Here is a 25,787-nt window from a genome sequence, read left to right as displayed (position 1 = left end):
CTTTCTATGTTAAATTAAAAAACAAACAACAAATACATTTAAAAAAAAAGACATGATGCCCCTGTAATTTACTTAATCTATGATAAAGACACATCTGAACACAAAACGTAGTTAGCCTTAAGTGCCATCCATCTATTTTCTTCCGCATTATCCGGTGCCGGGTCTCAGAGGCAGGAGTCTACGCAGAGATGCCCAGACTTCCCGATCAACACACACCTCCTCCAGCTGCTCTGGGGGGACCTCGAGGCGACACCAGGACAGTTCAGAGACATATCCCCTCTAGTGTGTCCTGGGCCTTCCACAAGGCCTCCTCCCAACAGATAATGCCAGCCAGGGAAGGAAACTCATTTCGGCCGCTTGTATTCGCAGTCTTGTCCTCTTGGTTATTACCCAGATCTCATGACCATAGGTGAGGGTGGGAACGTACAGTAGATTGATCGGTAAATTGAGAGTTATGCCCGCTGACTCAGGTCCCTCTTCACCATGGCAGTACGATGTTCATGAGTGAAAGGGTTTTGGTTGCTCAGCTTGTTGCTCCATCTTACATAGAGACACAACTAAACAAAAAAAAATGAGTTAAACGTACCTTGGGATAGTGGAAAAAACTGTTTAGTTCAATTTAAAAGTAGTAGCACTTTCAATGACTCCACCCAGGAAAGAAATACAACTGGAAAAACACTGAAACAGTGAGCAATGAGTACTTTCTAAAAGAAATAGAAATAGCATATTTTAGAACAATTCCTAGCATCAAAACCTATCGCAATGACTATTCAAGAAAGAGTACCAACTACCTTTAGTTAAGAATGAGCAGAAACAGTGCAAATGGATGCCAGCACAGCTGTCAAGAAAAGAGACATAGCTAAACAGAGAAAAATAAATACCCTCCATTTATTGGTTTTTCTTCATAAAAGAAACAGTTATAAACATATGCATTAGACCATAAGTACCTTCTAAAAAATGGAAACCAAAGATCTCACAGTTAGTGCTAGCCACAGTGAATGACTCAGTATAGGAAAGAGACGCTGCAGAACACTGAAGCACTGTACTGAGTATGGCCTACTTTCTACCGTAAATATAGCACTGTGTTCGATTTTAAAGTACCCTTAAATTTTTCTAACCTTCCTTACAGAAACATACTCTTGGTGTTTTAATTGGGTTGAGATTTGGTTGGGAGTGATGTCACCTCTAAATGGAGCACCAGTTCTCAGAGAACTTGGAACGCTGATTGTTGTTTCATTGTTTCCTAATATAGATGCTTTTGGCCAAAGAAAGAAACCCTGTGAGGCATTATGTTCCATTTTTAGATGTTTCCATCATTCACTCTGCCTTCTTTGGTTTTCTTTTTTTTTAGGAAAAACTTGTGTTTGTCCAGAATGTGGCAGTGACCATGTGGTTCAAGTTGCCGAGCTCACGGCTCCTCTTAGCAGTACTCCCATCAGTCAGTCGCCAAGGCCTGAAAGCAAAGATCATCTAGGTTCTACATACAGTGGAGATAAGGTCCTTCTCCCAAATGCAAGTTTTTGTTTGTGTTAGTCTACTGCCTGATCTAATCAATGTTTTTCTTTTTTACTTTCTTTACACCCCTTTACAACAGCTTGATGATACAAAGGAACTGTCAAGCTGTAGTCTCTTTCTGGAGACTGCCATCACTTCAATGGAGCCGAGCTTTGCCACAGCCCAGGGAACCTCCTTCTTTATTGGCGATGGTCCTGACGACACCAGCAGCCTCTCCTACAACACTGAGCACCAGAGTAAAGAAGACCTGGCTGGAAGCTACCACTACTCCATCCTGGGAGATACACCAACCTCAGCTGAGCCCACGGAGCCATCCATCCCTAAGGGTGAGCCCAAATGTATGCCTTAAATCTCTGTAAACATGAGGAATCCTGTCTTACTTGCATGTTTCAATATTTTTTCCTGAGATGAAGTGATTCAATAACATTTTACACCATCAAAGACGCACAGCAAAAGTAGGGCAGTATCGGGGCCCCGATACTGCCCTAAAATGGTGGTATCGGTATCGGCGAGTACCAACAAACAGGGCACCGATACCATTTTGAGCCATAAGTTTATTCAACTATTGTCACCCACTCCTGGTAGGCAGTAAAAAGTTCTACTGGACTCACATTGTATTAGATTTTTTCCTGCTTCACAAAGGTAGGCAGCAGCGTGACAAAGCCATGATGGCAATTATTTTACATTATTATGGTATCGGTATCGGCCGATACTGCACAGCCAGGTATCGGGTATCGGGGCCAAAAAATGGCATCGGCGCAACACTAATCATGAGTACTATGAAACTAATAAGAAGTACACAAAGGAAAAAGTAACAAAAGTTGTGTAAGTTCCTGATAGCAGCAGCACAGCTGATATGTCTCTCCAGGATGGTGTCACAGCCAAACATAACAAGAACAAATGAAGACACTATCACGAGATAACAGAACGTTAGCGTTGAATGAACAAATAATGCAGAATTGAAGAATAGAGAAGGAATGAAACAGACAGAAATAGGGGTCCCTTTGTCCTCCAGCAGTCTAAGCCTATAGCAGCATAACTATAGAGATAGCTCAGGATAACCTGAGCCACTCTAACTATAAGCTTTATCAAAAAGGAAAGTTTTAAGCCTAGCCTTAAAAGTAGACAGGGTGTCTGCCTCATGCGCTAAAACTGGTTGTTGGTTCAAAAGCCTGATAACTAAAAGCTCTGCCTCTCATTGTACTTTTAGACATTCTAGGAACCACTAGTAAACCTGCAGAAGGAGAGCGAAGTGCTCTGCTAGGGACATAAGGAAAGGTCATACCTCTGATATTAGATGGAGCTTTGTAGCTTTAGACTTTAAATGTGAGAAACAGGATTAAATATAATTTTAGTTACATACTCCCTTTTGTTGTGTCCCATAGCGCCTGAAGCTGATGGGCCAAAGTTGTAAGGTATCAGATCCCAAAACGCTGAGGGAAAGTGTTTGATATTGCAACAGTGCAGTGCTACCAGTGGAACTAAAACTGGAAGTTACAGCTCTAGCACCCTTAGTTGCTAAAAGTTACACATTGCTGCTTTAAACAGATTCAATATATTTTTTCCTTTCTTAAGCTGCTAAAAAACTAATTTCTTTACAGCCATTATTTTTCTATTGGGTTTACAAATCCAAGATGTTCAGCTGTTTAAAATAGTCCTCATATTTCTTTAGTTCATTTGGTTTTTGTTTTTTTATAAACCACCTTTAGTGGGGATCCCCCAACTTAATCTACTTCTTAACCCCACGGAGCCTGAATTTATATGTAAATGTATATATAATAACATATGCTGTTAGGGACCGGTTTTAACAGAAACAAGAGCTTGCCAAAGGTTCCTGTTCACTAAATGTGTAATAACTGCACCTCAAGTCTCCCAGAAGTTCCGGGGGTTAAAAAAGCATCTCCCTGCCTGTCTGTAACTGGCTCTGAGGGAATGCACATGCTATCTTGGTAATACAAAGGCCTTGTTTCATATTTGTTGCAATGATAGGTGTCAAAGGGTAAATATCACCACTTTCACATTTGAACCTCTCAAAGCCCATCAGGTCCAAACTCCAGAGCTGTGTTCAAAGCCCCACAGCTCTGGAACTGTTATAGCTAGAAATTTGAAAATGGCTGCTTTTGTAGTTCACATGATGTAGAACATATTTAAAGGAGAAGTTCACTTTTTAACACTTTAAGCCCATTTTCTCTAGTGTCCAGGATGAAATCGAATGATCGACACCAAAATTTTGACAATTGCTCCTGTCTCTGCTTTTTGGCTCATTTAGAATCCACCCCTGGCTGCTTCAGAATGGCTTCCATAGAGCATGTCCGATAATGTCCTTAAAACAACCTTAAACATTCTTTTTTTTAAATATGCGACTCACCGGGTCGTCAGCGCTGTTCAATGACGTTCCAAAAAAAGTTTCGTAAAGAAAGAACGTTCCTGTAGTGTTTTATTTAGCATTTTGTAAATCCCATTGAGTTCTGTTGGAATAGTCAATATTCCCCTGCCACCGGAAACGGAAATGGAGCCTGTTTACACAGTTGTAGTCTTTTCGCTTCACTCTGTGTACTCCGACGTCGAGGTGCTAACGTCTCTGTTAAACACTTAAAAAAACTCTGAAAGAGTGAAGCGAAAAGACTACAACTGTGTAAACAGGCCCAATTTCCGTTTCCGGTGGCAGGGGAATATTGACTATTCCAACAGAACTCAATGGGATTTACAAAATGCTAAATAAAACACTACAGGAACGTTTTTTCTTTACGAAACTATTTTTGGAACGTCTTTGAACAGCGCTGACGACCCGGTGAGTAGCATATTTTAAAAAAAGAACGTTTAAGGTTGTTTTAAGGACATTATCGGACATGCACAATGGAAGCCATTCTGAAGCAGCCAAGGGGTGATTCTGCATGAGCCAAAAAGCAGAGACAGGACCAATTGTCAAAATTTTGGTGTCGATCATTCGATTTCATCCTGGACACTACAGAAAATGGGCTTAAAGTGTTAAAAAGTGAACTTCTCCTTTAATACAATGAGATCTGACTTTTCTCAAGAATGTCTTCATTACTGCTGTTCAAACAATACCTATAATTTCTGAGAATAAAAAGAACAACTTTGAGTCATGTTTGAACTGATGCAGCTTGGGATGTGTTCTACTCACCCGATTTTAATTTATATATTCAGAAACTAAAGGGTATTAGATTTCAGATAATGTTCCTATCTTATTTGCTTTTCCATTTGGGTATGCAAAATAGGCGAGGATTACCGTAATTTTCGGACTATAAGCCGCGACTTTTTTCCCCATTTTTCAACCTGCATTGTTATATAACAATGCAGCTTATCTATGGACCTTTACAGCTAACGGCCACTAGCGTAATACCTAAATCTATGGATTTTACCATCCACCATGTTGACGTCACATTTGCTTCAACACACAAGTACGGTAGCCGCGCGCGCGGGAATTCGGAGGTCGCCCGGAAGCAGACTTCTACCGCGAGTGGTATGAGACAGACAGACGGACATTGCGAGCGCAAGACAGTTTGTGTTAAACATAAAAAACATGCGGCTTATAGTTCGGTGTGGCTTGTATAGGTACAAATCATGCAATTTAGCTTCTGGGCTTATATGCAGGTGTGGCTAATAGTCCGAAAATTACGGTACCCAAAATTAGGAGGATGTTAAAGGAATAGTACACCCAAAACATGATTAGCCTTCATTTTCTACTCACCCCCATGCTGAACAACACTCTGGAGTACTTTTTTGATATCTCAAATGCATCTGGAGATCTGGGAGGCTTCTTGCTGTCTGCTGACATTCAAATAATGGAGGTCTATGGTGCCCGAGGCAGAAAGGTCCATAAAAGTCCACAAAAAACGTGTCAATATTCCTCCATACTGCTCGTCCAATGTATTCCAAGTGTCCTGAGTGGGTAGCGTCCATAATTTACTCGAAACGAAGTCATTTAGAATGTTTTTAAAGCATAAACAGTAGTGTATAGGACTTCCTAAAAGCGCGTTCACGAGTCTACGGAAACCGCGGCAGACCAAACCAGATGAAAGTGCGCATTCAGCTCGGCAAAGAACTCATGCTCTTCCTCAACACTGAAGTCCTCAGACATTTTTCTTTCGTTGTTTCTTTCTTTGCCGAGGGAAAACAGCACATTTCTTCTTCTACGCTTGCATTATCGGCAGAGCAGACGCTAAATGCGCACTTTCGAGATATCAAAAAAGTACTCCAGAGTGTTGTTCAGCATGGGGTGAGTAGAAAATGAAGGCTAATCATGTTTTGGGTGTACTATTCCTTTAAGAGGTTTTAATAACAGAAACACCCAATAGTATTCAAATGTAATATGTAACAGAACCAGGTATAACCGAGAGGAAGATTAGTATGAGGGTGAATACAGAGATCAATTAAACAATATCCACAGCTCCCCCACATTTGCATCATTAGTAGCCGTTCAGATTCAATATGCATCTAATTACCAGATATAATAGCACATAATGCATGAAAATAAACTATATTACACTCCCCAGAAATGCTGATTATTTCTAAACAAAATCAACTATTCTGTCTTTGTGCAGGATTTCTTAGTATGTCCATTAAGTATCAGACATTGATACCAGAAAAAAACGTTTAACAAAAGCAAAGCTATATTGCCGCTAGCTTAACTTGGTTGTAAACTTAGATAATCCTCATAAAAGAAGCTTTGCTCAAATCAAAGCTTGTAAATAATATTAGATAAAGCCAAAGTCTCAATCTCCTGAAGCAGTCTCTCTCATGTAGCTTCATAAAACATGGTGGGAAAAGGCAACTTAGCATCGGCCACATTAAAACAGCCTTGACTAGTAAAAAGAAACGGTTTAAAAAAAAAAAATCCCATGTTGTGGAACGTTGAAGCAACAAACAAAGCAGGTAATTGGAGATTGAGGCATTGGTTTTATTGGAGGAAACCCCCGAACGCTTGTTTGATACCAGCATCATCCTGATTCCAACCATTAGTCAGCCTCTTCCTCTTCGAAAATCAAAAACGAAGGATTTAAATCTCTTTGACTTTTCAGAGGACTCCTTGGAGGGTTCCTCTGTGTTTCTTTGGTCTCCCCAACATCTGTCTGCCATTTCTGGGAGGAACCACATGGTAAATTTGCAACAAGACAGATTGGAGTCATTACTGAAAGTGATGGGGGAGGGATGAAAGCCTGAGAGTCCTAATGATAGCTTTCTTTATCTTATTTTTTGTTGTTTTTAATTTGTAGTGCTGTAGTTGCAGAGTCAGTACTGTATAATCTGTCCCTGTGAAACCGCAGAGTCACAATGGAGACGGCACGTCCTGAAACCCCGAATGAAGTGGTTTTTGTGACTTAAAAGGCCTCATTTCTTCTTTTTGATGCACTTTATCTCCAAAGACGGCCTCTGTGCGTGCAGGTTTGTTCCTTCACCTTTAGAGGAATTTTTTTCTCCAGGTTCAAAGGCCTTTTTAGATCTTGATCTTTTGGTGCTCTTTAAATCAAAGCCTCTTGGCTTATTTTGGCCCCTGTGGGTCGTTGCGCTGTCATTTCTGATCAGCTGTAATCATCCATCACCCTACAGCTAACTTCTGTTGCGGATTTATTGCTCTTAAATGCCTCTCCGCTCTGCGGTTTTTGGATATTGCTGTGGGCTGCTGCAGTAAAATCTGGCTACGGTTTCACAAAATAAAAAAGTCGGCCATGAGATATGCAAGTGGTTCCACAATGTAGCCAGAAATCTAAGCCTCAACTATTAGTGGAATATATCATTTGAGGGATTGAGGGCAAAAATCTGCTCATTCATTAGTCTCCCAGTATATTTTTGGCTTAGCTGCAGTAGACTTTTTGCCTTTAACCTTCAGTTAAATGCAACATTTTGGGATTTCTCTATATTTTGATAGGAATTTTCTATGTGAATAAAATATATATGTGTATTATTACTTTTAATACTCATTCATTATTGCAGGGCAAAAAGTTAGTGGATTAAATAAAACTGATTATGTAGCTAGTAAGCCCTAGAAATTAGGGAAATATGTTGCGTCATATCACAAAAGCTGTGTAAGCAGATAAAGTTTGACGAATAGTATATGGAAATCCCTCCAAGAGTTTTATTTATTCTTTCTATCTAGAAATAAGAGCAACTTTGAGTTTTTATAATGTTTGGACTCAATGAAAAAGGCTGAGATCTGATGTATATTTAATCAGCCAGTATTAAAGCTGACATGCATACAGCCTAACCCGATAGTACACCCAATTGAATGGTTTGAAGCTAAAGGGGGGGCCCTCCCAAATATGATTGGTGCCCAGCGCCCCTGATATTTGACGGTTGACTCCTGTACAGTAGTTGATTCCGAGTTGTGCTTTAGATTTTTACATTTTTGTTTCATTGATAACAATCAGTGGTCTTTAAAATCCTTGAAAATTTGTATATTTCACAAGGTTTTTTTAAAAACGGCCATTAAAAGACGCTCATCTTCAAAGCTTCTTGAATTTTTGTTTTTCAATAATTTTTAGTGTTTTTTTCCCCCCAAAGAATTCAACTTTAGTTAGCTATATACACAGATAATCGACTTCTTTTTTTCTTTGACTTCTCCAGATAACGACATAACTATCTCGTTATCACTTTTTTTTCCTGCTTCTCAAAGGTAGGCAGCAGCTTGACAAAGCCATGATGGCAATTATTTTATATCCAAGTAGTATGAATATCTTTATATATACATACACTCATCAATTTCAAACAGAAAGTATCAGTATGGTATCGGCCGATACCGCACAGCAAGGTATTGGTTATCAGTATCAGGGCCAAAAAGTGGCATCGGAGCAACTCAAGTTTTAACACACCCCAATCATCTTGTTATGAGAAAATGGCTTTTGTTATCTTTAGATAATGAGAAATTTAAGTTGTTTTCTCGAGAAAACCACCGTGTAAAAGTATCGGAGCGACGCCGCCGCTCTCGGCTTCCATACACAGATGCATCAGTGCATATAATCTTTATGTTGGCGAATCAGTTAATTTTTTATTGAGTTTCAATACTCCTGGAAAAGGATAACTTTTAGGGAGCATGGCTCATGGTCCTTGAATTTGAGGAAACTGGAAAAATCTGCAAATAACAAACATAAACCTTGTGTATATAGACTTAAAGTCACAAGGAAATCATATTTAAATGTCAAATCATTCTTGCTTAAACATGTTTATAAATGTATTCTTTATCAGACCATATTGTCCCAAAATTTAGAAAATTTTGATTTAAAAAAAAGAAAATTCCTGTCTTAAACTCAGTTTTTTTTCCTCATTATTTTATGCAGGCCAGTTAATTGTACATCAGCAAGTACACCTAAATTCGGCCAATCATATATCAACAGTCATCTGTCAATCAAAATTTTTTCGGTCATACCATCTTGATTCATATTTCGCAGCTAATATACGCAACGGTGCAAATAAGAAATAAGAATAACTTATGTTATCATTGAATTCCATCCCAGTGTTCATGGGGATGGACGTCTTTGTCTTCAGCAGGCGTAGAGCTAACAGAACTGGCAGCGTTGCGAGGCAAGGGCTCAAACATGTACGGCTGTAAGCCTTCTACACCAAACCAAGCTTCTGCCGCCCTGGCGTCCTCTTCCACAACATCTTTGTCAACACTTGCCTCCTCTAAATAAAAAATGTACACTTATAAATGTATCACTTATCACAACACTTATCCACAACCTCCGACACAAAACTCTCCTCCTCTTGCATGTTTCCGCTGTCCATAGCGTTCCTTGACAGTGTCGATTCTAGGTCACCAATTTAGTGCTACTTGGTCCCAATGGAATTTCCCATTGGGAACCTACTAGCACTAAGTTGCTAACTGGTTAGCAAGATGCTTCCAAGAAACCGGCCACAACCAAACTTGCTTGCAAACCTTCCGCCACAACAATCCCGCCCCCTTGATAATCGACCAATCACATTCACTTTATTCACTCATGTAAAGTCATGCACCACTCGGGACTACGACTACGACCTTAAAGGTCATACTGTAGCTCACATAACTTCTATTTAAGCTATTTATTTTTCAAAGTTAATACATCCACAGAACATCTGATGCGGTGCAGATTAACTGTGAACAAAACAAGACAGATTTAAATGATAGCTTTGTACATTTGTACATTAATTGTTACTTGTGGTTACCATGCCAACATAGACATGAAAGAGTTCTTCACCAATGGAAATAGTAGGTTAAAGCCATGTGAGGAGTCATCCTAGTAGTTCCATAATAGAGCTTGGAAATGTCACTTGGCATAACATTTCTTTGATTCAGGCTAAAAAAGACATTGGTGCCAATGTAAGGAAACAAAGGGGCTCAGAGGTTATGTAGAGGCCACTTTAAACTGTTAAGTTAAATGTTTACAAATTATAACTAAAAGTTATCTCTTCCATAGGGTTTGCCAGCTGGTTTCCTGGCCATTAATGCTACTACGAGGTTAGCATTAGCTGTTCACCTGCTAGTAAACAGTATAGTAAATGGTGTGTTTCGCCTGCTGGTTCCCGCGGCAACCAATGCTAATGCTAATACTGGCTTCCAGGTTCACTAGAATTAGCGGCCCCTACTGGCCCGGAGGTGGTAGAGTTTCCCCTTTAAATATATTTCACATTTAAAAACTTCAGTTCCAAACGAATAAAAGATAAATTGACCCTCTCCCAACGCCAATTCTTTCACATTTTGTTTATTTTTTGAATTGAATAACCCCTTAACCTCTGTAAAAATGCCAAAAATGCTTAAAAAAAGAAATTCAATTAGATGCCATATTTGAAGCAGTTAGAGTAGATGCAAAAGCTTTATGTCTCTGTAAAGGTGGCACTTTCGATTTTCTTATTAGCAATCCAGTCCGTGGTAATGCTAACCAGTTTGTAGTCATTAAAGGTGGAACTACAAAGCTGATAAGTCTGAAATACAGATACAAACTGGTGTTTAGAGACTGTTGAGGGTTTAACCAATGTGTTCAATTACAGTTTTAGTTATTTTTCTGTTTGTTTGCTGAATAAACCTTTATTGATAACAGATTATGTCTCTATTGCACAAAACCACTCAGACATTTAATTCTATAAGGAGTTTTTCAGGTGTTCATTTTCTGCTGTTGTGTCTAGATGACTTGGATCTATTATCCGAAGAAAACATGTCCGTGGACCATCGGCTGAAGCTTTTCCTGGACGTGGAGGTCTTTGAAGAAGAAGAAGAGGAGCTTCACTCTTTCCTCAAGGTTTGTTGCACAGATGGGGAGGATATCTCTGCAAACAGATGGGAGGAACTCAAAAAGCTCCAGTGAAGAAGAAGAGTTGTTAGTCGTTGTTTCAAGGATTTTTAAATCTTTGCCATAGAAACCAAATTACTTCCAGATACTTTAAACCGAAACGTGGCGGTTCTAATTTTAAAAAGTCCCATTAATTATCTCCCATAAGGCTCAAAGGTTTGGTTATAAACCATGGTGCCAATTTCCTAAACATCAGCTGTGGTTGGGTCCGGCCTTTTAAAACGGTAACGAGACGAAGAAACAAATCAGCCAGCGGGCGGTGAGCACGGCGGAGGAGCCCATGGGAACACCACTTTTCACTGTGTTCTTCTCACTTGTGCAAGCTGCAGATAAACATTAATAGATGTGGTTATTTTTTTAAATGTCCCAGTCATTTATAGTCATCTGAAAATCCAGATGTTAAGAGTTTAGTGTCAAAATTATGGCTCAATGAGCCTTATTATGATGCTATCAGAAGAACAATATTCACCCAAGTAAACAGCTGTCATTAATTGCATTTTCTTTTTCGAATATCCTGTAACATCATGTTCCTCTTTAATTTCTTTGGATCCACAGATGTCAGCTGTAAAATTTGGGGAATTAGGGGAGGTTCCCTCGCTGTTGGTCGTTTCGAACCAGCGGTTATACTTTCTGGAAATGATGTCAGACGTGCAGTAAGTAAAGCAAAATTTCAGTTTTTCCTGAGTTTTTCAGAAAATAAATGGATAAATAGAAAGAAAGTAGCAATCCTAATATTAACCAACTTTAGGGTTGTATTCTTTGAATGCATTTTTTTCAGTTGGATACGATTTGGAATTTCATGCATTTTAGAAATTATTTCTAATATTTGTGAAACTGAAGCGTCCTATGTATAGCATTTCATTCATTTTAATCAGCTTTCATTTCAAACAAATGCAAAAAGAGACCTTTTCACATAACAAGAGGCTCCACAGAGAAAAGCACGGTGTTGTCGTCATCACTCAGCAGGGATCTGGTGCCTTCTTATTAGAAAACAAGAAAGTGGGTTAGATATAAAGGAATAATGACAGTGGTTGTGATAAATGTTGAAAACTGCTAAAGTAAATACAATATTATGGTCAGTTAAGAAAATCTTGCCGCTGGCGGCGGCCCTTAACGGCCTACTGGAGGAAAATGTTACCAGTTTAAGAACAATTCGGGAAATAAGACAGTGTTGTACATCATTGCAGGAAGATGGACCAAATTTCCATAGAAGCCCTAAAATTAAACTTTCTTTCATTTTCTATTATTTGTTTTTGTCTTTTTGTGAAATAAACATATTTACATACAATAAAGTTTGTTCAAAAATGTTTTTAGAAAGTCTGAAGATGAACATCTCTGGAAAACAAAGATTTGAGGCTGAAAAGATAAAAACCGAATAGCAAGATACTTGAAACCGTCCTACCTCTCCATGAACTCAACATGGTGGTGGAGTTTCAGTGCCTGGATGATCCCAAACAACATAGACTCCAGAATGATCCTAGAGACTTAAGTAGTCAGGGTCTAAAATGCCCCTGGTAGGGTCTCTGAAGGCAAACGGGGTCTGGGTGACGGATCAGAGAGAAAAGGGTTCAAATCCCCATACGATTAAAAAACTGAGTCAAGCACCACCACACCGAGCAAACATTGGTTGAAAAAGACATAGAAAAGACAACATGATTTACGTCCAAATGACATCTACATTTGGCTGAAAAGTAAAACAACATCTATTATTAGACTAAATTGGGACAAAGTCTGACCGACCAAAGGCAGCCCAATTTTCAACAACTATTTCCGCGTTATATTAAGGCTATTACTGTCATGATCTGGCCTGATAGCTCTCCTTAATTGTTAATTTCACTCACTTACCTAACTCTACTTATCACTCATCTCATCCATTGCTTTATATTCAATTCAGCCCGAGCGATTGGGGCCAGATCATTGTTTTGTGTTCTGTGTTTGGTTCTGTTAGTTTTAGTCAGTTCTAAGGTTTATGTCCTGGTTCCTGGCGGGCAGTGGGTTGAGAGGTTTCATGTTCGTCTCGTCTTCTGATCCTGTTCTGGCCCTTCTCCACTGAGTCCTCAGGGATTTGGCTCGGAACGTGGGGAGGGTCCGTTTTATTCCCGTAAGCCTTGCTCCTTGGATGAGACCAGTTTAAAGTCCTGCATAAATCCTGGAACAACGCCTTGTCTCTGTTCCCTCAACCACTGAGCCTGCCTGGCTGCTTCGCTGTCCGTATGGGCGCGCGTCTGCTCCCGTCCGACTATGGACTCTGAACCTGCCTAAAAGCTCTTTGGATTCCTGGAACCCTGTTTCTGTTCTGTTCCTGTGTGGATCTGAGCCCTTGATGGAGCTTAGGACTTGTGGATCTCAGAACTGTCCAGTTCTGAGATCCGTGGTTGCTGCTCTGATCGGGGACACCCTGGATAACTCTGCACTGGATCCCGCTCGGCAATCCATCAGATGGAACCTGGCTATCACTCAGAGAATGGACTGAACTGTTAAACCAGGTAAGTGACTCACTCGGATAATCATCTTCTGTCAGATGATCGTGGTCACTTACCTGTGTTTCTCTCTACAGAATCAGTGATGGCTTACGTCCCGCCACTGCAGCCCCTGTTGCAGTTCCAGAGCCCCGCGCTTCAGTTCTGTCTGTTTGTTCTTGTGCTAATAAACGTTTTGAACTTTCCTACTGGCTGTCTCACCTTGAATACTGGATCCATCTGTCCTGCTACAAGACAATGACAGACCGACCAGATTTAGCCTCAAAAACTGCAGATTTTCCATGAAGTTGAAGATTTTAAAGTTAATCTTGTTTCAGTCTTCTATATTTATGTTGTAAATGGAATATTGTTAATTTTTTGTTGAAAGCAGAGACCATGGTTTCTAAATGGAAATTTCACAAAAATTTCAATCCTGAAATGAATCTTTAAGATCAAAAATGGGTTTTCAGAGATGAGCATATGGGACTTGAAGTGAACAGAGTGTGATCTGTAAAAGGAAAAAAAATCAGTAAAATTTGAAATTAATGCAATTCGTTAAACTTAAAAATAATTTTTTTTATTAAACATTTCTTTTTTTTAAGCTTTAACTTCAGTTTTTGAATAATTTTTTATTTATTTATTTGCATTTACTAAAAATATTTTCTTTTCTTTACATAATAATGGAACCAAATTAACTCTATACAGGTTATGATGCGTTTGAGGCTCTATTCAACGGTCTAACTATTGCCCTTGCATATAAACAAGCCGGTTTGATTTAACAGTCCAAAGTTTTATGCAGTATAGTAGCCCACACAGAGAAATAATAACTTTAATTTATATGATAAATATGATTTTATCTGATAAAAGCCAGATTATAAAATGACATATCATTTTTCAGTTTACTTGGTGACAGTAGTAGGGCAGAAGGTTCCCAGCCTCTATGCCAGAGGAGGATCTTCTTTCTAGACCTGCTCAGGTTTCTGGGTCACACCTTGAAAACACATTTATCTCAGTCTATGCCCCCCCACCCCCTTCTATCTTCATCTTTTTTTGCTTCTGATGTTTCACTAGATTCACCCTCAGAATCAGAATCCACCTTTTCTAGTTCATGGTTTCTCACCTTAAAGTTTAGAGGTTACACAAAGTGCTTCTATCAAATTGTGACTTGTTTTTCATCCAACAGAGGCTCACTTGCTGATCGGCTAAAGAAGAAGGATAGCTACCCAATCGTGGAGCTCAGCTACCTGGAGGTGGGACTGGGCTCCCAGAGCATCCACATGAAGTTTGCAGATGGAGGCGTGGCCTATACTCTCCTGGTCAGGGACAGCGTGCGCTGCAAGCGCTTCTTTGGTCTCCTAACAGGTAAAACCAAATAGAAGTCATCACTTTCTGCCAGGACAAGGTTCTGGAACAGCTCGCTCTACTTCCCTTTGCAGACTACCGCTACACCACATGTGTGGTTTTTGATTCAAACGTCTACATCCATCCCTCTTTTCAGCCACTGGTTCATGCAGACTGAGCACATCCTGCTCAGACGACATCAGAACAGAGGCGAGAGGGGGAGCAAAAGCTTTTATTAGACAGGGGTGGGGGTCTTGGAATGTCTGGGGGAATATGGAAAATTAATTTAAAGGTTGCGGAACAAAACAGGAAACCACTTCTGGAATGTATGGAAAAGTAATCTGGCTTCAATCGGATGTTGTATTTTGGCTTTTTGAAAAAAGCAAACAGGGAAAATACAGGTTAAGAGTGGATGTAAAAAGTATACACACCCCAGTGACCATGCCAGGTTTCTGTGATCAAGATGAATCCTTTTTCTCCCTTATGTATGATTCCCCAATTTGGTGAGAACAACTTGCCTTATTGACATCTGCCGGCCTTTACTGGTTTGTCCTCATATTCAGCTGTGGGATTTAAAGGTTTTAATTTTTGGGAGACTTCATTTAGTATCTGGTGATCTGTTATGAGTGTGGCCTAGCTTGGACTGCCAGGCCTGGGCATGTCTACAATTGTCTTTTCTCTTTCCTTAAAGTTCCATGAGCCGTTATACAAGAGATATAAATAAACGTAATCAGGTTGTGATCTATTTATTATATTACAGGGTTTCTGCTGGTCATTAAAAATCATTCAAAGTCATTTAATAGTTATTTTTTAAATTAAGGCCTTAATTGGCATTAAAATTAATTAAATGTGTTTATTGTGGCATTTAAAATGCTTTCTTAAAAAAAAAAAATGTAAAAAAAACAATTTCGTCAGACATATTATATCACGATATATTTGCGTGGAACTGCTTCCGGTTGATCGCAAAGAGGTATGTTCGGAAAAGAAGCTTGAATCGGAGAAAAAGCTAGAGAATGGGGAAGAATGACAATTTCACCAAAAGTGGTTGGAAAACGAGGAATTCGGGGCATGACTGCAGTCTGTCGACGGGTACCTGTTGGTGGCATTAAAATTATTTCTAAAAGCATTAAAAAGCATTAAATTAGAGTTATTCATTCCTGTATAAACCCTGTATTAGCTAGAGCTAACACCATTAGCAGAAGCTAACGTATTATCAAAAGCAAATATATATTGAAAGACTGTTTAAAGTGACAACCTCTGGTTGTTGTAACACGTTGTTCTAATAATTGGTGAAAATGTTTCGATCCTGATGCTAACCATAAACAGCCTCAGTTAGAGACTGGAGCTGTACGTCTGGGTTAGCATCTCCTAGCTACACAAACACCAGGTTCCTTGGCTAACACCCCCCTTGACCTCTGTTTGGCTACGTTCACGCTGCGGCCTGCAGTGACCCAAATCCGATTTTTTTTGCCCATATGCGACCTGTATCTGATCTTTTCATGACAGTCTGAAAAACACAGATCCGATTTTTTTCAATGCGACCCAGACCGCTTGGCTATGTGGTCCTGAATCCGATACAAATCTGATCTTTTCGAATGCGACCTGTGTCTGAACGGCCAGGTCGCGTCCATCCGACCTGAATGCCTTTAATACAGTGGTCACTCTTCTGCTTCTTGCTGAGCAGAAGTGGCAAGATGAACAACAACAATGGCGGAGAGCAGTATTTATGTTTAATCATCTTGGAAAGATTGAGTTTTTATGGTTGGGAAAGATCGCTAGATGTTCTCCAGCACTACATCCATGCTTACTTCCGTAAACATGGAGCTTGCTTGCTTGTGACGTCATTGCGTCCTCTACTGCGCAGGACACTTAGGTTGTATGAATGCAGTTCACACAGGGAATCACATAATCGCATATATTTGGAAATGCGAACAGCAACGCAAAAAAATCGGATTTCACAAAAAAAATTAGAAAATTGAGCATCAAGGCCTTTGGTTCTCCTCATCATTCTCTTGTGATTTCCATGAACTACAGTTCAAACTAAAAAGTTTAATGCCGTTTTAGCTGGACGGAGCTAGCGCTACAGAAACTAGCATGTGTATTTATCAAAACTTTGCAGTTACAGTATTTTTACTCTGTGGATATAAATGATAAATGACATAAATAAATATTTATTGATTATAGATATTTTCCAAATAAAGTCTATAATTACAACTATCAGTAGATCTACTTAAAATTCTTTTAACATCTCTTAGCCGTTTTAAGTGGGGATAAATATGAGGGTGTCTTAATATATTCCTCCTTAAAAAACTGAATGTTTTATTGTATTTATGTAAACCCTAAAGGGCTTGGCTATATTGATAATACTTTACATTGTTTTTTTTTATTTTTCGCTGATTAATTCCAACAGAAGCAGCCTCTGTCGCCTTTAAAATCCAGCTGATTTTTTTTTTACCATGTTGTTTGTAGCACAATGGGTTGCCTGTTTGAAAGGTTTGTTAATATATGCTTCTACTCTGCCCAAGTCTCTGTCGCTGCGATTAATGCCAGGCTGAGTGTGATTAATCACAGCGAGGAGGTAGATGGTGGCCTAAATGAAAGGCCTGTTAAGTCTGTAGCCTCTCTAGTTTTGCTTCCCACTTCCACCAAAGATAAGTTTTCTTTTCTTTCCCTCCCTCTTTGTTTAAGCTCCCTCTCTGCTGTGAGAGTCTAAATCCATAAACAGCTCATTTAGTTCCTTGTATTTCATTGTGGCTGAAAATGTTTCCAGATTGCCTTCAACAAGACCACAGAGGCTCTTGTTGAATTCTTGGTAAAAATCCCCAAGAGACGCTTAAAGAAAAAATCAGATGTTTCCGATTGAAACGTCAACAATATATTGTTTTTTTCTGAGATATCAGAACAGTTATTACGCAGACGAGTCCGTCCTTTCAGCCAAACAGAGCCAAATAGTGCTGTTGAAAAATTTTACCAAAGGATATGGAAACGTTTAAACCAAAACAAGCCCCCGTCCCGTCTCCTGAATCAGCGAACAAAGTTTGAAACCACAGATGGAATGACGATGGACTCTCTGGCTGGAGAGGACGGAAAGGATGTGGTCACGACCGGGACAGCTTTCTGGAGCACGCAGCTTTGACGCAGCTTTCTTCGAAACACGAAAGACAAAACACGTGGCAGATGAGACCTGCAGCAAGAGAAGCGTTTCATTAGCGTTTCTTTTCTACTCTCGTTTGGAGCAGTTTATTGCTTTTCATTTGAGTTTGTCTTTAGAGATTTGGGAAGATTGATGGCTTTGTCCCTCTAAAAGAAAAAGCAAATCGGAGAACAGCTGCCTGACATATTGGGCAGTGGTGTGGTGTTTACTTTCATGTGAAAACCATCAGGGGCATTGGTGTTGATGTTGGAGGCTGCTAGAGAGTATGAAACAAGAGGAAGCTGCGGTATTGACATTCACCAGAACGTCATCCAGAGTCCGTTTGTTGCCAACTTGCTTCTAAACACGCTCTGTCGGCCTGTCGCCTTTGCTTATGCATGATAGGAGTCTTGGATGGCACCTCGCTTACTGTCTGCGTTAACATGTTATTTAATCCTGTATTTAGTCCATCATTCTAAGCTTCAGCTCTGCAGTGTGGGAAACTCTAAGCTGGAACCTTTTGGATGAAGCTTTACTTTATCGATCAATTTGTGTCAGTTTTCTAAACTGGCAGCGTATCAAGCTACCGCTGAGTTGTTCAAGTCGAAAGCTTATTATGGAGCAGTTTGTGTTTTAGTGCTTCATCACAGGGGGGTTTGTTTATGACTTGACAGCAGCTGGAATAATGAAACAGTATAGAACTGTTTACTCGACCACAGTACTTCCGGCACATTCTCTAGTAACTGGTCCTGGTCTTTGATTGATGTGGGATTCAAACTTCTTACTAGATTCAAATGTTTTTTTGGCCTAGATCCTTGTTGACAGAAGGCAAAGATCTCTAGCAATAACAGCATCTGGAGTGAAGCATACATGCCAGGATGTGAGATTTTCAAAAGATAAATGTACCATTTTTATGGAAGAAAAACAGTCTAATTAGAATCTGCCATTTTTTTAACACCCAATTTTAAACACTGAATTTTTTTAACACTGAATTTTAAACACTGAATTTTTTTAGACATTGAATTCCTTACAGTCATTTTTTATCTGGTAAAAATTCACCATGAAAAAAAATGAAGCTGCAAAAACATTCAGCTGCCAAAAATTCAGCCGCAAATGTGCAGTGTTTAAAATTCTGTGTTAAAAAAATTCAGTGTTTAAAATTTGCCATTAAAAAAATTCAGTATTTAAAATTTGCCATTAAAAAAATTCAGTGTTTAAAATTTGCCATTAAAAAAATTCAGTGTTTAAAATTTGCTGTTAAAAAAATTCAGTGTTTAAAATTTGCCGTTAAAAAAATTTAGTGTTTAAAATTCTGTGTTAAAAAAAATTCAGTTTAAAATTCACTGTTAAAAAAGTTCAGTGTTTAAAATTTGCCATTAAAAAAATTCAGTGTTTAAAATTTGCCGTTAAAAAAATTCTGTGTTTAAAATTCTGTGTTAAAAAAAATTCACTTTAAAATTCACCGTTAAAAAAGTTCAGTGTTTAAAATTCAGTGTTAAAAAAAATTCAGTGTTAAAAATTCGGTGTTAAAAAAATTCAGTGTTTAAAATTCGCCGTTAAAATCCGATGTAAAAAAAATTCAGTGTTTAAAATTCGGTGTTAAAAAAAATTCAGGGTTTAAAATTCGCTGTTAAAAAAATTCAGTGTTTAAAATTCTATGTTAAAAAAAATTCAGTGTTTAAAATTCGCCGTTAAAAATATTCTGTGTTTAAAATTCGCCGTTAAAAAAGTTCAGTGTTTAAAATTCTGTTAAAAAAAATCAGTGTTTAAAATTTGCCATTAAAAAAATTCAGTGTTTAAAATTCGCTGTTAAAAAAATTCAGAGTTTAAAATTCGGTGTTAAAAAAATTCAGTGTTTAAAATTCGCTGTTAAAAAAAGGCAGATTCCAATGAGACTGTTTTTCTTCCATACATTTCCTAAACCAACAAGACCAAACATTAGATTGTAAGCTGACCCAATATGATGCAACATAATACACATTTAGCTGATACAATACTGTACAATTTAAACAATGGATTTAGATCCAATTTGATCGAATTTGGTAACATTTCATATAATATAGTGCATTATAATAAAATAAAGGGTAGTATGTAAAAGTATACATTATAATACAATAAAATCTGATAGCTACTGATACATTATAATACAGTATAGAATTATGAAGTTTGACACAATATAATATAGAATAAAAAAAATACCATATGATATAATATGATGAAGATACAGTATTATACGACTTTTAATCTGATACAGTGAATTTTGTCTAAGTGTGGTACAATTTGATAAAATTTCCTCTATGTTACGGTATAATATAATATAGAGTGGTACTGTATGTAACAGTATACAATATGATACAACATAATGTGATAGCGCCTGATATGCTACAATACAGTATAGCAGGGGTAACCAATTAAAAATCAGCGGAGTCCAAATAAAGAAAATCATCAACCAGTAAAGGTCTGGAGACATTCTTGATTATAATCTGTTGCTTTAAGCAGAATTTAACACTGAAATAAAATAAAATGATATGTTTATGCATCCATGTTATACTTTGACTTTTTAAATAAAAAGAAATTCCGTAACAATTCAAAAAATATCCACTGGACTTGGTTTCCAAGATTTGAAGACGTTTCGCCACCTCTCCAGGAAGCTTTCTCAATTCAATTGTCTGGATCCGCAGTGAGTTTGAGTCTTATATAGACAACGCCTTGTATCGCTTGGAAACATGCTATGGTAACCGATGAATGGGTCGTTAGTTCCATCGTTAGCCTGTAATATCTGAACCTGTCTATGATTCTAGGGGTTGGTCGTTAAAGGGGGGATTGCCATTAAGGGGGGGGATTGTCTCCTGTAATACCTGAAACCTGTCTATGATTGTTAAGGAGGTATTGTTCACCGGATGGGGCGGGTAGGTCCCTCGTTCCTCTGTGATGGGGTGGGGGGTCTGGTGATATCTGGAAGGGATCATGTCTATGATTGAATTGTATGTTTTTGGAAGCTGGAATCTGAGTCCACCACCTCTGTTTAAAGTTGGTTTTTCTCTCTTAACATAGATGGCTTCCTTCACGCCCCTCTCAAACCACCTATTTTCTTTATCCAACGACCAACCCCTAGAATCATAGACAGGTTCAGATATTACAGGCTAACGATGGAACTAACGACCCATTCATCGGTTACCATTGCATGTTTCCAAGCAATAAGAGGCCTTGTCTATATAAGACTCAAACTCACTGCGGATCCAGACATTTGAATTGAGAAAGCTTCCTGGAGAGGTGGCAAAACGTCTTCAAATCTTGGAAACCAAGTCCAGTGGATATTTTTTGAATTTTTACGGAATGACTTTGACCTGGATGACTGAGAACCTTCATCAGCAATAAAAAGAAATATATATATATAAAAAAAAAATTTGAAAATTCTTTTCATTTTAAAATCTAAAGTGTTTTTTTAAGTGGAGAACAACATTCAGTTTGGTATATAGACAATTTCCTGATTCATTTATTTTATAAAACACCTGAACTGACCTGCTTCAAAGCATTTCACTTTTCTGTCACCAGTTCACCGCAGTTCTTCCAGCAGTCCACACTTTCTTCCACTTTTTCTCGTCTTCTCCTTCTTTCCCATTGCCCGGCTTGCCACAGGTTTGCCTGCTGAGTCTAAAAGTAGCTATCAGCAGCAGCCCTGACCGACACAGCTCATTGGCTAATTAATCATGTGCAGCCTGGTCCCAAAAACTCTGGAGGGCTTTATCATACAAACAGGAGAAGCGAAATTAGATGCTGCAGTCGGACAACATGCAGTAATTAAAATGAATCAGGTTGCCAGCAGGTGGGTCCGGATCCAGACCGCGGTCCACTAATCCCTGACCTCTGCAGTATAGGATGATGACTTTTGATACAGTATGATAAAGCATGATATATGTCGAACAATATACAATCACACCACTTAATCTCAGTGAATTCAGATCAATTATGATACAAATCGAAATAATTTCATACAATATAGTACAGTATAATAAATAGAGTATAATAATCTAATCTGAATGAAAAAATGGGTAACAGTATATGATATGATACAATATGAAGGAGATACAGTAGTTTACTACACATTTTAATCCGATACAGTCAATTAATTAAAAAAAACTTTTAGTTTTAGTACGGTATAACAAAATAGAAAGTAGTATGCAACAGTATACAATATGATACAATATAATCTGATAGCACCTGAAACACAGTATAGAATAATATAATATGATGCAATATGATATAGCATGAATACGATATGATACCTTTTTTGATCAACATACAATCATGAACACTATTTAATCTGATACAGAGAATTCAGATAAATTATGATACAATTTGAAATAATTTCATGTAATATAGTATGATACAATAAAACGGAGTGTCATGTATAACAGTATACAATATGATACAATATAATCTGATAGCACCTGAAACACAGTATAGGATAATATACCGGTAATGTGATGCAATATGATATAGCATGAATACGATATGATACCTTTTTTGATCAACATACAATCATGAACACTATTTAATATGATACAGAGAATTCAGATAAATTATGATACAATTTGAAATAATTTCACGTGATATAGTACGGTAAAATAAAACAGAGTGTAGTGTATAACCAGTGTTGTGCCTGAACGCGTTCATTGAACGAAAGTTCATGAACTCGTTCATATTTTGGGCGAACGTGAACTGAACGTACTGTATTACTGCCTGATGAACGTTATTGTGAACTCGTTCATTTTGGTGTCAGTGAACGGCACGCTCTCTCAGTTCAGCTCCGTTCAATAGGTTGCCAGATTTCTATAGAGTCCTCCAGGCGAAACCCCGGCTAAATCACACCGTAAACAGGCCTTAATATGTAGCGGGAAAAACACCCAATCTGGCAACACCAGCTACCAGCGTCGTAGCCTACAGCCGCGTGCGTCATCAAAACAAAATGCCGTGTGGAAGCCACAGCAGCGTGGAGGCGACAAAGCAGCAGTATGATCACTTAAAGCAGTTTTATGACCAGGTGGTCGGTGAGGATGATGGCAGCAAGTTTGCCCGCCGGCTTTCAGTAAAAAAATCCGCACTTCAGTAACCTTAAATTCCTACCACAGCCTGGTCCCTCAGTTTGTGTTAGTAAAATCTTCTTGAGCGGAGGTCTTCAACAGGGGATCCGCGACCCCTAGGGGGTCTACGGAGGTACTGCATGAGGGTCTGCATGGTTAGTTGATATTTTTATATTCCCCCCTGCAATTTTTTCCCCCACTAATTGAAATGTCTTTAAATACTCATTAACATGAAATGAACACACTGCAGTAAACAGATAAATGGAGACAAAAGATGTCTTTCAGTCATCAATGCACACATTCAGCGACACACAGGAGCTCTTTCAAGCTGGGCACCGTTTCCTTCACAACAACCAGGAATCAGAATAAGAAAAACTTTAATAATCCCAGGGAGAAATTAATTTTTTTACATTACTCCATCTGTAATAGAGTGACTATAGGACACACTTTCATACAATATATATAGTTAGGGGGTCCCCGCTCCATCTCGCCATCAGTTTGGGGGTCCTTGGTCTGGAAAACATAGAAGACCCCTGTTCTTGAGGGTTTTACTATCCATGTAACTTGTTTGTTAAACCTGCCTGGTATAATTTTCCAGGATTCCAGTATTCCTTTTTAGTATGTATTGAAATGGAATTTCAAATGGAAAAAATTATAAAAAAAAAAAAAAAAAAAAACATTTGCACCTTAAAGACTACTTTCCTATTTTTCTTTTAATAATTACTCATAAAAAAAAGACCATTCAAGCAGCACATTTTTTCTGATGTTTTTGAGAATATACTGTAGGGGTGAAAGCTGCAGCTGCTACTAGTGTGAAGTGAATGGACAGCAACAAAGCGTTAAAGCAACAATGGGGAAATGCTGTCCCCTAAATGCTAATGTAAACCCTGGTTGGATAAGGATTCAAAACTGGATATGAAGATTAAATCCGACGCACAGTTTCAGAGTTATAACTGATAAAATAATTGCTGTCCGTGGTTCTACAGTAGGCTATGGTGTAATTGAGCAATATATGAAAAAAAAAAAAGAACTATGAACTAGTTCACGTAGAAAGAGAACTTTCCCAACACTGTGTATAACAGTTTACAATATGATACAAAATAAAATAATATTTCCTGATACATATAATAAAGTATAAGATGATACAATAAAAAAATAGTAAAATACAGTATGATATAATAGAATATATGTAATAGGATGGAACAGTATGATATGATAAGATATGATAAGTAGGATACAATATTATATATTACAACTAATATGCTGTGTGATACAGTACTATACAATTTGATTCAGTGACACAATTATGAAATTACTGATTTATTGGGGGAAAAAAATGCATCACAGATTCAAAGAAGCAAGAGTTTGAATCATTTTGAAAATATTATTGTTAATTATGTCTTTATTTATTGTTAGGGTCAGGGTTCTTATGTGGTTCTCTCTCAATTTGTTACAACACAATACAAAAATCTGTTGGAAATAAAAGGACAAAAATGTCTGTTTGGATTCATTGATTTGGTTTAGCCTCATGTTTTTTGATGACATCTTTTTTTAATTTTTACTCTGCTTAAGAAAAAAGATTTAAAAAAGAAAAAAAAACATCATCAGCTTGAGACGCTTCCACTAGAGAAAAAAAAATTTTCACACATGTTCATTATTACTCCTGTCCAAACATTCTTATGTTTGTTTTTTTTTCTTCTTTTTGGTAAACCGAGCATTACCAGAATCACTTATGGCCTCCACTGTAAAAGCCAAGCCAGTAGAGGACTCCATGTCCATTGGATGAACTCTGCTGCTCTAAACCTAACCATGAATAGAGATTTTTTTCCCAGTTTTTGTTCTAAATTACTTCTTTTTCTACCTAAATGACTCTTTCCTGGAGCTCACCCTCAGAAGAAGGAGTCTTCTGTCACTTTGTGTCCCTTTAAATTCCTTTAAAAGTATCACCCTTCCAGTTTACAGATATTGTCTCACTAGATCTGTCATCACAATGCATGGCTGCTCGGGATGACCTGGCGGATCATGTTCTCCCACCCAACCGATTCAATGGAGCTGAAATCTTGCACCTGCAACTGGAGTTGGTTTCCTTGTTTTGGTTACAATAGCAAAAGAGTTCCCATTAGGAGTTCCGCTTCTCCCCAGGGGCTTATTTTCCCCAGTTTGTCGGGGTGTGACGTTTTCACGATTTGCTTTCACACCTCGTCCTCGTTTTCTGGGTCAGCAAATGTAAACATCTCTGAAATCTTTCACCTCACCCTGAACGTCTTTGTGGGAAGGTAGTAGACGGGTGTGTTTGACGTCTGCTGTTTGAACAGAGGCTGCTAACTTTCCTCGGCAGAACCGGGAACCTTTTAGAAGTTTTCCAAAAGGAATATTTTCTTTAAAAGGCCTGTGGTTATTTAATAAATCCCTTGGTTTGTAGATAAGTCCTCGGGGATCTCATTCTCCAATCCTCCCATTCTTTGGTTTTTGGAGTTGTTTTGGAATATTTGGTTGAGTGATGAATGCTCCGTTGAGGACACAAAAGCACACACACTTCACTTTTCCACAATATTTAGAAAAGAATGTAAGTTTGATTTAGGGCTGCAGTTCATTACAGAGGACGGAAAAATGAAACCAGGTCCAGATAGCGGCTGATGCGAAGAGCTGGCGTACATGATGAACAAAGAGCCGGATTGGCTTTAGAGAGCTACCAAAACCCCGGACAGGGAAAAAATCTGGAAATTTATTAGGAATTCTTCACATAAATAGCATCAAATAAATCCAAATATACCAGTCTACAAACCTCTGACACAAAACTTTAAGCTTAGGCATGAATCTTGCAGACGGTGACAATATGTCAGATTATATAACAAAAAATAAACCTGGAAACACTCATAAAGACTCAAACACTCATGTGTTTGAAATCTAAAATAGATAAGAGGAATTAGAGGAAAGTAAATTTGGTTTTTTTGTTTATAACACCCGTAATTTA

At 38.2% G+C, this 25,787-nt stretch overlaps 1 protein-coding gene across 1 annotated transcript in view; it reads left to right on the top strand.

Annotated features, from left to right (window-relative positions):
- LOC119780793 (serine/threonine kinase 11 interacting protein) overlaps positions 1-25,787 on the top strand; it is a 55,907-nt gene that overhangs the window by 17,052 nt on the left and 13,068 nt on the right. Inside the window, exons 18-22 of the mRNA XM_038280946.1 lie at positions 1,352-1,497; positions 1,595-1,841; positions 10,633-10,745; positions 11,352-11,449; positions 14,439-14,617. Of these exons, the coding sequence (XP_038136874.1) occupies positions 1,352-1,497; positions 1,595-1,841; positions 10,633-10,745; positions 11,352-11,449; positions 14,439-14,617 (783 nt within the window). The remainder of the gene's footprint in view (positions 1-1,351; positions 1,498-1,594; positions 1,842-10,632; positions 10,746-11,351; positions 11,450-14,438; positions 14,618-25,787) is intronic.

The sequence above is a fragment of the Cyprinodon tularosa genome, unplaced genomic scaffold (assembly GCF_016077235.1).
Source record: "Cyprinodon tularosa strain WSP-4 unplaced genomic scaffold, ASM1607723v1 ctg166, whole genome shotgun sequence".
In the NCBI taxonomy this organism is placed as follows: domain Eukaryota; kingdom Metazoa; phylum Chordata; class Actinopteri; order Cyprinodontiformes; family Cyprinodontidae; genus Cyprinodon; species Cyprinodon tularosa.
The sequence above is the reverse complement of the archived record's forward strand: the minus strand, read 5'-3'. Positions and strand labels throughout refer to the sequence as shown.